The sequence below is a fragment of the Notothenia rossii genome (assembly GCF_949606895.1).
Source record: "Notothenia rossii genome assembly, chromosome: 7".
Lineage (NCBI taxonomy): Eukaryota > Metazoa > Chordata > Actinopteri > Perciformes > Nototheniidae > Notothenia > Notothenia rossii.
Window position 1 is genome coordinate 11,116,603 of NC_136905.1, and position 11,914 is coordinate 11,128,516.

The 11,914-nt window shown below is 39.2% G+C and overlaps 1 protein-coding gene across 2 annotated transcripts; it reads left to right on the plus strand.

Moving 5' to 3' along the window:
• csf3r (colony stimulating factor 3 receptor) lies at positions 1-11,847 on the plus strand. 2 transcript variants are annotated; one of them, XM_079641308.1, is made up of 17 exons: positions 1-94; positions 2,730-2,831; positions 4,780-4,854; positions 5,038-5,334; positions 5,960-6,092; positions 6,214-6,380; positions 6,825-6,991; positions 7,393-7,543; positions 7,826-7,908; positions 8,041-8,248; positions 8,805-8,993; positions 9,198-9,299; positions 9,729-9,875; positions 9,959-10,099; positions 10,196-10,292; positions 10,382-10,460; positions 11,121-11,847. In XM_079641308.1, the coding sequence occupies exons 3-17, from the start codon at positions 4,791-4,793 to the stop codon at positions 11,592-11,594; spliced, it is 2,499 nt and encodes an 832-aa protein (XP_079497434.1). In that variant the 5' UTR covers positions 1-94; positions 2,730-2,831; positions 4,780-4,790; the 3' UTR covers positions 11,595-11,847. The 2 variants fall into 2 exon arrangements, with proteins under 2 accessions (XP_079497434.1, XP_079497435.1); XM_079641309.1 differs by having other exon boundaries at positions 91-187.
• Positions 11,848-11,914: the final 67 nt, after the last annotated feature.

An 11,914-nucleotide genomic window follows, 5' to 3' on the forward strand; every position in this document is an offset into this window, starting at 1 on the left:
CACACACACACACACACACACACACAGTTTCATCTGCTGCTATCAGGCTGATGAGAGCCTCTTGTCTTTCTGGGTCTGCTGCAGCCGCTGTTTGGTGAGTGGAAAGCCTCCATGATGGCTCTCCTTTAACTTCAATTCAAGTGATTTGCTGCTCCTTTCATTTTGAGACTTGTGCCAGATTTAAAAGGTAAACTTCACAAAACTTGTTTCTGAGTTACAGGGTAGAGTGTTGCATCCTGATCCAACCTATGGACCACTCAACTTATTTACATTGAAAACACTTGTTTATCACATTATGTGGGCCGCTGGGTATTGAACGTGGGCCATTTATGATCCTTTGTAAGTTCCTGCATAGTAATGCCATTGCCAGTACATTTTTAACAAACATATATATTAGATACAGAGGTGGAAAAAGTACTCAGATCTTGCACTTACAAGTTAAAGTCCTGCAATCGAAATGTTACTCAAGTAAAAGTTCAAAAGCATAAGCATCAAAATATGCTTAAAGTACCAAAAGTCAAAGTACTCATTATGCGGAATGGTCCATTTCAGAATAATATATATGATATGTTTTATAATGATTGATCATTAAAGTGTTATCAAAGCTGGTAAAGGTGCAGCTAGTTTGAAAGACGTTGTATACTGCAGGGTAGCTTGTGAATTTACTCCAGGTGTCTGATTTAAGAGTTGATATATTTCACATCATTAATCCAAATATTTAAAGTAAATAAAGGTACAGTATTAAATAAATGTAGTGGAGTAAAAGTACACGATGTACCGCTGAAATGTAGTGGGGTAGAAGTATAAAAAAAAAAACTCAAGTAAAGTACTTGATTAAATCTACTTAGTGACTTTACAACCCTGACTATATATATAGAGCCTCTTCCAATATTTAGGGTTTAAGGAGGAACTCTGAGATAAGACGATCATTTTAAAGTAAAGATAATTGATAACAACTTTTTATTTTTGCTGTTTTCAGCTTTATTTTGATGGAAACAGCCATTCCCTTGGCTTTGTTGTTGTGTCATTCTTCCAAATGGTAACAGTGTGGCTATGAAATAACGCTGTCGAAAGATTTGGAATACATTAATGATCTGGTCGTCCATTAAATAAGAGGATGTGAAACTGATTGCTTTCCTTATTTCTAGCCTTTTGGACTTTTACAACTGCTGACAATGCAGTGACTTTTGAGATAGAAGAAACATTTCTAAGATTTTTTCAAACAACACATGTTCTTTCTTGATCACTTTTTGTATCCCTGACTTATATCATACTACTCTGTGTCAGAAATAATAGCAAAAAGGGGAAATAGTGGCCGGTTAGTCAACGTTCTCTGTATCAAGGATATTGCCAAATCCTGAAAGCGGGCGTTTTGTAACCCCCACAGCAACGGGAAAGGAAACATATGGTGGCCATCGCAAAATGTACCTCAACACATTGAGACATGACTCGCTGGTAGAAAAACATGAATTCAGATACAATGTTTCTCATGGATAAATAAGGAACAAAATGGGCCAGCTCACCTAAAACGCCAGTTTATTTCATACTGTCTCGAATCAAATTGTTACTGCTGACACTCCAAACATAATAACATGTCTCTTCTCTTCCTCTCTTTGTCCTGATTGCTTTTTGTCAGAGACACAGGCAATTATCTATTAGTACTAAGCAGAGTTTCAAAAAGAAAAACAGGCAAAAACTAATCCCATTGTCTTCTAAGAAACAGGGAATTTCCACTTCTCTCACATCCCTTTAACGCAGATTTCAACAAATATTATGGGCTGAGGGAAGGGATCGTACTGTGATTTTGACTGATAGATACAAATGATTAAAGTTATCCCTCCTCGTCTATTGGACATCATATTTCTGCCTGAAGGTTGAGAGCTGTTCTAGACCAGAAATACTTGGAAGCAGTACTAAAGGAAATCAAATAACAAATCATCTCAATTTGTTCTGTTCGCTTTAAAAAAAAAAAATCCAAATTGAACTCTCACATCATCAGTTTGTCAGTTAGAAAAAGTACTTAATAATTAAACACAAGTTTGATCGACTGTCATGAAAGAGGGAGTTATAATGATTAAAAACAGTGTTAGTTCTCTGTTTAAAGATAATACTTAAAATGTTGGAAGTGACATATTTCTCCTGTTATCCTGTCAATTACCTACAACTTATTTTTATAGTCATGTAATCCAATAATTATTTTTTAATTATCGGTTTTTCCATAAAGATTTCAGGAAATAATCAAAATAATTCCTCAAGACCAGGATTGACATCTTTAAGTTGCTTGTTTTGTTTAATAAAGGTCCGAAATCCAATTTTTTTCAATAAAAAATATATTTTTGGCATATTATAAACCACATAAATAGCAGAAATCAGCAATAATTTAGCGTGGTCTTGTTGATAAATCACTGAAACGATTTTTTTGCCAAAACATGTTTTCATGGGTGAAATATATTGTGAAATGTGTTTTGAAATGTCTAAAAACCGCAATTGGGAGTCACATGAGCGACTGTTTACGTGATAAACCGTCTGTGCGTCTGTGACGAGTATGTCTAACTCGTGAAATCTTTGTTTTGACATGGGATATCTTAACACTATTAGAAATGACTAGATATTTATTTTTGCCAATGTGAAATAGTGTTAAATATAAGAAAAAGGTATTTAAAAAAAAAAAAAAAGTTGTCAGCTTACTGTCAAATAAACTAACCGTTTTTTTCTTTCCTCTCACACAGACACAGAAATGCTGTGAAGGCATGTCTGTACCTCGTTGGTGTTGCTTTGTGAGCCGGCAATAAGAGTTCAATTACATTTCATCATTTTGTGGTTGTTTAATGGTGAGTATTTCAAAAACACATTCCTCAAAATTACTGTCATATTCATAACACCTGATCTGGAAAGTTGAGGTCCAAACTAATTATTGAATTTAAGAAGCAGGTTTTGACTTGAAGACATATTATGGTCATTTTCAGGCTCATTATTCATGTATTTTTTTTCTTTCCTGTGAGTCGTTTGCTTTAATGTTCAAACATCTATTTTCTCTCATTTCGCCCTCTGTCTGAAACCAGAGCCCAGTCTGCTCTGATTGGTTAGCTGGCCAGCTCTGTTTTGATTGATCAACCTCCTCTAGTCTATCACGTACAATGTATTTCAGCGCAATAGAAGGGGGAGTGTAACATAGTGTTACGAGAGTAAACAAAGGAGTCCAATGGAGGCGTTTCGGGCAGGGGAGGGAAACTCCCTCTGGAGGGAACACAGGGCTTTGCAGACCTTTCACATGCTCTAAAACCTCAATGACACACTGGGAGGGTAAAACCAAAAAGCAGAATAGGGCTTCTTTAATAGCAGAAGTTGGAGGATCACTCCCAACTGCTTAGTGTAAAAGCTCTCATCTTCTGATCATTGTACGTGTCCATAAAGGCTGGTTACCTTCTAACAACTGGCAATTAAAATATTCCTGCTTGTAATACTTGTATCCCTATAATAGAAAAGTATAAAAGGTGAGATACAGCATTTGATTTATTCGGTCTACATAGAATTTCTATTTAAATTTGCAGCAGCTTGAATGTCACATCCTTTGTGTATGTCAGTGTAGCAGGCATGCACTTCAGGTGTCTCTTCATTATTGTGTTAGGAAGCAGGGGATGCGTTCTCTGGCTGACCATTTATATTGAAATATTTTATATTAAGGAAATCACATCCTTCCTCACATCCCCCCTGCCCCACCAAACATTTGAAGCTGCATGTTGATGATGTCTTTTGAACCGACAGACGTTATCACTCTCTCTACCTTTCCAACGCAATGCACCATGTCCAGTGGCGACTGGTCATTAGGGGCAGCCCCCACCTAGTGTCAGCAGAAAGTATTAAAATAATGATTACAACAAAATGCAAAAAATAAATTAAAATATATATAAAATATATTTTCAATCAATCAATCAATCAATCAATCAATCAATCAATCAATCAATCAATCAATCAATCAATGTTTATTTATATAGTCCAATATCACAAATGTTACATTTGTCTCAGTGGACTTCACAGTTTGTACAGAATATAATATACTTTAAGATCATGTTTAAAAATCTGATTCGTCTGTACATTGCTGTTTTAGTATGTGTTCTTCTAATTAGTGTCTGTGTGTGCGTATTGAGCTGTTTAGAGCCATGTGGGACAAAACCCGATCCTGCCCCTCCCTCTCACTGTCTAAGTGAACGGTGACTATAAAAACTACACTGCGCATGCTCAGAGTATTTTCCTATTTAATGTGTGTGGCAAAAAATAATGACCATGGCATAGGGGCATAGTGCTGCCATCCCCGCCATACGTCATCTCACATAATTCAGAGCTGATTGGCTTTAAGTACGTGTGCCTCGAAAAGTTTGGTGTGTGAAGAGGAGGAGAGAGACGCGTCCTAAAACCAGGAAGTAAGCTGCGCATGGCTTCCCTCCACAAAAAAGCAATCAGATTTCTCCATAGGATTTTAGAAAATAGCTCAAAATAAGATCTCTGGGAAACGTACCTGTTAGATAAATGCACGTTTTGTTCAGCCGGATAATATCCTACTTTTATTGCCAGTCCCTCGCCAGCCATGAACCTCTCTGCAGAAGCTTATATATAGACATCTAAGTTTTTTGTGCCCCACCACTTTTGTACATATACTGTAGAAACGCCACTGACCATGTCACTCCGTAATGAGAATCAATTCAAATGCTGTTTTGAAAAGCCATGAAAGTTTGCAATTTAGGCCTACCTGTAATGCATTTCATTTTGGCTGCCTAACAGGTCTTATCATCATGATATCCATGTGGCTGTCGGTGATTGTCATGCTGGTGGCATTTGTGAATGGAGCGAGAAATGGTGAGCGTTGCTCTCAGAATGAAAAAGCAAATCTAAATGGAAATACCTAACAAAGTGAATTGTTATTACACATTTCCTTCCTTTCGCCTCAGGACGTTCTGTCCAAACTAAATATAAAACTTGGCATTTACGATTAAGATTCTTGTCAACTTGCCACAGCTTAATTAATTTTCCCATTGTTAGAGGATGACGTAGAGCCGTGTGCAAAGGTCCAGACGGACAGCTCCGTGGTGCCTTTGGGGTCGCCCGTCAGAGCCACCTGTGTCATCAGAAAGACCTGCCCTCTCGTCGTTGGACAGGCTTTTCACATAGAGTGGCGACTCGGAGAACCCTTATTCCCCGGCAACCTCTCAGCCAATGAGAGCAGCATCGTGTCGGAGGTTTTTATACCGAGCTTCAATCACACCAGGAGTTTCCTCGCCTGCTGCGTCCGGGCCTCGACTGTTCAAGTGGTCGGAGGAGTGGAGATCAGAGCTGGATGTGAGAGAGATTTCAACTTCTTGTGCATGTTTTTTTCATTGCTATTTAAATCTACATGTATACCAAGCTAGAAACAACCTGGGAATGTCTTAGCTTAACTTAAAACAATAGAAGGTTTCAACATTGAACACTTGAATTAACTTACAAGCTATTTTTGACTATCATTCAAGAGATCTGACACTTTTTAATGGATCTAGACATGTTTTAAGAGGTTTGCAGCAAAGATTGTATCCGAAGATTGATGCATGATATTAAAAAAGATGGACATTTTCATTTAGACTACTTTGAAACTTCCTTTCCCCAAAAAACTTTCCTTTTGATCTAAATCATAAAAAATATCTTTAGTTTTTCATAATGTATTTGACATACAAAAGACATTAATGTCATACAAAAAGCCAATATGCTTTCTAACTCTGATTTAGCGACATGCTTCTGTTTGTCTGCACCACTACTACTTATAATAAAACACTAAGACTCATACATTAATTAAATCAACATAGATTTCAAAATACACAAATAAACATCAGTGTAACTCTTTGTGATCTGCCATAGATCCACCACTAGTCCCACATGCTGTCTTGACATAACTTCTCCCTAAAATCTTCTTGTTTTGTTTCCTCTATAGATCCACCAGAAGCACCGCAGAACACCAGCTGTCAGACGAACCTCACCACCCCCAACACCCTGACCTGCAGTTGGGACCCTGGGCAGCAGGAGACCCACCTGCTCACAAAGTACAGCCTCCACACAGAGATATGGTAATATTCAGGAAAAACATTGCCCCACTTACCAGAAAGCAAACATCATTTTGGTGTCAGGAATGAGGTGTCTGTTCGTTTGCACAACTCCGTTTCTCACATTATGATTTCCTCATTTCAGGGACACAAGTGAGAACTTCACTTACAAGCTGCCTGCAGGAGTCCACCGTTACATTATCCCTCGCACCGGCTTTGGCCTCTTCTCAGATATGAAAATATACGTGAAGGCAGTGAATGAACTCGGAGAAACCACCTCAGAACCCATTATATTAGAGCCAGTCAGTGCAGGTGAGAAACGTTCATGTGACAAACGTTACTTCCAGCAAATGAAAGCACAAGTATGATATTTCCCTGAACAATCACATTTGACACATCCAAATCCAAGTAAATGTAGCAAAGGGATGTCGCTTAATCTGTTTTTAAATCCTAATCAGAATGCTGTGGTAAATCGGTGCTTTGGTATTTTGATTCTTCTCTATCGAGAAGGTTATAGAACATTTAACTGCTATTTTCAAGGCATTTCCGAAATCTTTCTCATCCTGGTACCCTGGGTATTTGTATCCAAGATGCACCATAGATATTGTTAAATATAAAGAAACATGCGATCAACTTGATCAACTTGACAAACTGGGGAGTATGAAACTGTTCTGCACAGATTAGAACATCTTAAAGTATTATGAGGGGAAAGTAAATAAAATCAGAGCTTTTGCTTTGTTGTCCATTTTTCTACAGCTAAGTTTGACCCACCGATTCTGAAGATTCAAGCGGTGCCAAGACGGTACGGCTGCCTGCAGCTGAGCTGGAGCTTATCTCAGCAGCAGGCTTGGATGCATGACTTCCGCCTGAACCTGGAAGTCCGACTTAAGACTGCTGACAGCCGCTACTGGAGTGAACAGCCAGTGAGCACAATCTCTTCCAGTTTCATTATGAACTAAAACTTCACTTTTGAAACAGGAGCTGCTGCATGTTTGCACATTTATCCCATTGTAGATGCTTCCTTTGTTCAGTTCTTATAGAAGTTCCATATATTTATATTATTTCTATTTCTATTCAGAATATCTCTATTTCAATCTTTTTTTTATATTTTTTAAAGTAATTTTTGAAGTATCTTTTATAGTTGTTCCATTTATCGTTTACAATTGAGTTAATCTTACTGACTTTGTTTTATATATACACAAAAGCAAATTCCTTGTATGTTTAAATACATTCTGAATATGGTTATGAAAAGCAACCATACAGTATTACAACCTGCTTTAAATACATAATGTCATATAACTATGTGCTTTTGGACATATGTTAGATCCTGGTAAACCGGGTTAAACAAGCCAAATCTGTGGACCAGTGTCGTCTCCGTCCTGGGACGCAGTATCTGGCCCAGATCAGGGTCCGCTACCAGCAGAGCCCCTGGAGCGAGTGGAGCCGCCGGCAGTCTGGAGTCACCTTGGAGACGGGTAGGGCTCAGATCAATTCAGAGTGACACAATCAGTCATTTCCAATCTGTTGCCTTTTCTTCCATTCCCTGCTCTTTTCAATATATGCTAATGCCTTGTTCTACATCTCCCATTGCTTTGCTCTATAGCGCAGGCTGAATTGATGTATTGAATTCTGCCGCACAGTCTTGTCTGTGAATCCATAAAACCTGTCTTACATGGGAAAGTTTTTTAAAGAGTGAGAAGAGAAGTGCAGGCTTTTTGACGAGCCGCTAAACTGACAGTGCCTCTCTTTCTTTTCAGCTCCCACTGGACGCCTAGACTCGTGGACAAAGGTATCGAGGGATCACCTGCACAAACAACTCAACATACAGTTGTTTTGGAAGGTACACACATCACACTTTACATTTGGCTTGACACCTGTCACAGACTGATGTGTTTTTCTGTTACAGCTCTGGTTTGAGTGTGTGAGGTTCGCCTCTAAAATGCCCTTTCAACTTTGTTTCCTTTCCTCCCAGCCATCAAAACAATTCCGCGCCAACGGCCAGAATGTGTCATACATTGTCTCAGGGAAGAAGCTTCCAGATGCGAATGGAAAGGTGTGCTCTACAAAGGAGAATCACTGTACTTTCCAGCTTCCCGAGAAGGCAAAGAAAGTGTATCTGAGAGCTGTAAATGCAGCAGGAAAATCCCCCCCTACTGAAGTTCGGATTTACCGACCAAAAGGTAATATTAAATACCTTAAACTAGCTTGAATAGGCCCTATTATGCTTTTGGGGGTTTTCATTTCCTGTTGTGTGTTATATAGGTTTTTGTGCATGTGGTCTGCAAAGGCTAAAATCCCAAAGTTTGCTCCAGAGGGAGTTCTCTCCCGCACACCTGCCTGAAGCGCCTCAGTTTGACTTCTTTATTTAAATCTATAACATAGTGACATCACTACATAACACATGCACTTCTCTTGGCTAGTGCTCCTACATATTGTAAGTGATAGGCTAAGGGGACATCTCACAACAGTTAACCAATCACAACAGACCCGGCCAGCTAACCAATCAGAGCAGACTGGGCTCTGGTTTCAGACAGAGGGTGAAAAGAGGTGCTGCAGCATAGGCAGCATGAGAAAAATAAAGACCTTTTACATTGAAGCATGTAAACATGTCACAGTAACGGCAAAAAAATACAAATATGAACCTGAAAATGACCATTATAGGGCCCCTTTAAACTAGCATAGAAATGGTTGAAATAGATACAGTTTAAAAAACCTTTGTGTGTTTTTTTTCTGTAGATCGTGCAGTGGTATCAGGCGTCTCAGTCATTCCCAAGGATGACAGATCTCTACTGGTTCAGTGGAAAAGCCTGGTTTCCTCCACTCTCACTGGCTTTGTGGTGGAATGGAGACCATTGTTAAAAACAGACCTCTCTTTCACCCAATTTGAAATAACCGACAGAAACAAGACAAGCCTTGAAATAACAGGTTTGTTTTTTTGGTATTAGTATGGCAGATTTTAAGATCCATGTCCTTCTTATTTCACTCCGTTTTTATATGGTTTTCCTAATCTTGTCTTCATCCTTCAGCCCGACAATCCGCTCTTATACAGTCTCCTTTTTCATGTTCCAGCACTCTCTGTTGGAGCTTATGGGCACTGATACACTCTAACCTCTTGACTCTCATCAATAGGCAGCTTTGAGCCCTACAAGCCCTATGGGATCTCTGTATATCCCAGGTTTAAGGATGGAATAGGCCTTCCTCAGACTGTTAATGCCTACTTGAGACAAAAGGGTAAGTCACTAAAGAGCTGTGAGAGAGACGAGTTGCCTCAACTTTGTGAGAAAAGAGTTGCTTCATTATTTTAAAAAAAAGAAAAGAAAAATAGATTGTGCAATCCATCGGAATCAGCTGATACATGATGAAAGAATGCCCTCTTGTGGATAGAGATGAATAATTATTGCTGCTGGTCAGACTCAGAATTAGAAGGACTTTATTGTCATTATACTCAGTTTTAACGAAAAATCACAGGCTTCCCTTGATGCAGTTAAAAATATAAACGAATAAATAAAAGCACAGTTGAAAGCAGTAATAAAAACAGCTGTTGCATTAGTCCCATTAAATTGGCACATTTACAAATTCACAAAGGTACCAAACATACAAGTAGACGTTTTTAATCCTTATAGTCGTAATAATAAATCCCCCTGATATTTTTTTTTAAAGCTCCATCCATGGTTCCAAAAATACAAATAAAAAAAAGCTGGCAGTCACATGTCGAGCTCACCTGGGATGAAATACCGTTAGACCAAAGGAACGGGAACATCCAGAGCTACAAAGTCTTCTACTGTGATAAGCAGGGAACCATTAACGGTAGGTAAAAGACCTTCATTTGTTCTGGTCCAAAACATGTTCTTACGTACGTGATGCTATGTGATGTCTGACTCTTCCTTCAGTTGTGGGAGCTGAACCAGGAGAGAGGAGGGTGGTCCTGAAAGGCCTCGACACCGAGTCTGTGTATGAAGCTTTCATGATGGTTAGCACGTCTGGCGGGAGCTCGAACGGATCAACGATTCATTTTAAAATTGAGCCTTTTGGTTAGTTTTATTGTCTGGATGTGGCTTTCAAGAAACATTGAGTATATATTGCCATAGCTCACATTACATTCAGGATGTGTATTTCTCTCCTCTCAGATGCGGTTGCTGTTGTGACGTTTTCGACTGTGTCTGGTGTTGGGATGTCATTGCTGTTTATAATCGTAGTCATGACTTGTTTCTCCAACCAAAAAAGGTGCGATCACATACGCCGTCTTACTCAGTGAAGGTGTGATGTCTGTTTATCTTGTGATATCCTGTTAAACGTTTCTCTTTCTTTTGCAGGCTGAAGCGGCGTTTTTGGCCAACTGTTCCGGATCCGGCTAATAGCAGCATCAAGAGATGGACATCCGAATCAACACAGGTGCTGAAATGCTGCCTGTGCTGCATAACATGGTTTCATGCAATAACTCATTTAGGTTAAAGCTGCAATATTCTATATTTGATACCAACAAAAGATCAATAACTATGTGCGTTGTGAAAGGTATCACACATCAACAATCCCTTTGGCTTCATAGCACAGTTTAGCCATTTCTATATGTGTTGTTTTACCCCCCCAGAACATTTTGGTCTAGTCTAAAACCATGCAGGCAGCGATTTTCAGTAAAAAGGCCACAGTAACACCTCTGTACATTTCCTGCCCAGCTATAAAAGGAAGACAGACTGAAAAGTTAGACAAATATTGCACTCGGCAGCTGGAGACCAAAACAAAGCTAAAAAAAAGACAATATTTGACTTGGATATTCAACTCAGGGGGCCACAAACACAACTTTAAATGAATAATAATGCTGCTCCATATCTGCAGGGTGTGTACATGTGTAAAAAAGTGATTGAAAACATATTTGCCACAAATATATGTAAGCGTAGTGGTTACAGCTTTTTCCCAAGCCCACAAGTGAGAAAAAAACTGCAATGTTTGCTGCTTTAATGAACATATATTCATGATGTACAAGACTAAATACAGGCTGTATTTTCCTTTATTATTGAAAGACATTGAGTGACTTATTTAATATCATTTTGGCAGGATTCCCATCTTGACTGGGACAATGAGGAGACCAACCCGATGTACTTGTCCCACCTGAGCTTCCTGGAGTTCCCTGTGAAACTCAGTAAGGAGGACGATGATGACGCCTGGTTAAGCAACGCAGAGGACACCAGCGACCTGGGAGAATCCATTTGCGGTTCACCCTTCCTCCCTGGCTACACTGGTTCCAACTGCGACTCTGTTCCTTACGCCACTGTGATCTTCTCTGGTCCCTGCGACAGCCCTACATCCAAAGACCCTCATGCGTACCTGCGCTCTGAGTCCACGCAGCCCCTCCTGGAGACTGAAGAATCCTTCACTCCAAAGTGCTACCAGAATATGGCCACTGATGAGCAATGTTTCTTTGGACCGTGCCATGATTGCGTACCTGAAAAAGGTACAGACCCACGGATTCTGTGGGATGACTTTCCTTTTCTACGAGCGTTGGCCTTGAGTGATTCTCAAATTGACTAAAATACTTGATTCTAAGAGTAGCTGCTTTGCAAGATGTTCATGTAGATTTGGGTTTGTGTAATGAGATGATTGTGATAAGTTGATTCTGCAGAGTGCACAGCTGTAAATGCATGCAGGATTTAATGATAAAATCACTTTAAGATTGAATGATTTTGATGTCCATACTTTCTCTGTACCACATTTCGTGAGAAATCAATATTGTAAAGAATTTTTGTGTTTTGTATATGTTCTGATAAATGGGATTTTGACTGATCTTTTTTCTCCTTTAAATATTCAAGGCTTTATTGTCATGTGCACAGTAGCTACAGTGTAGATATGGC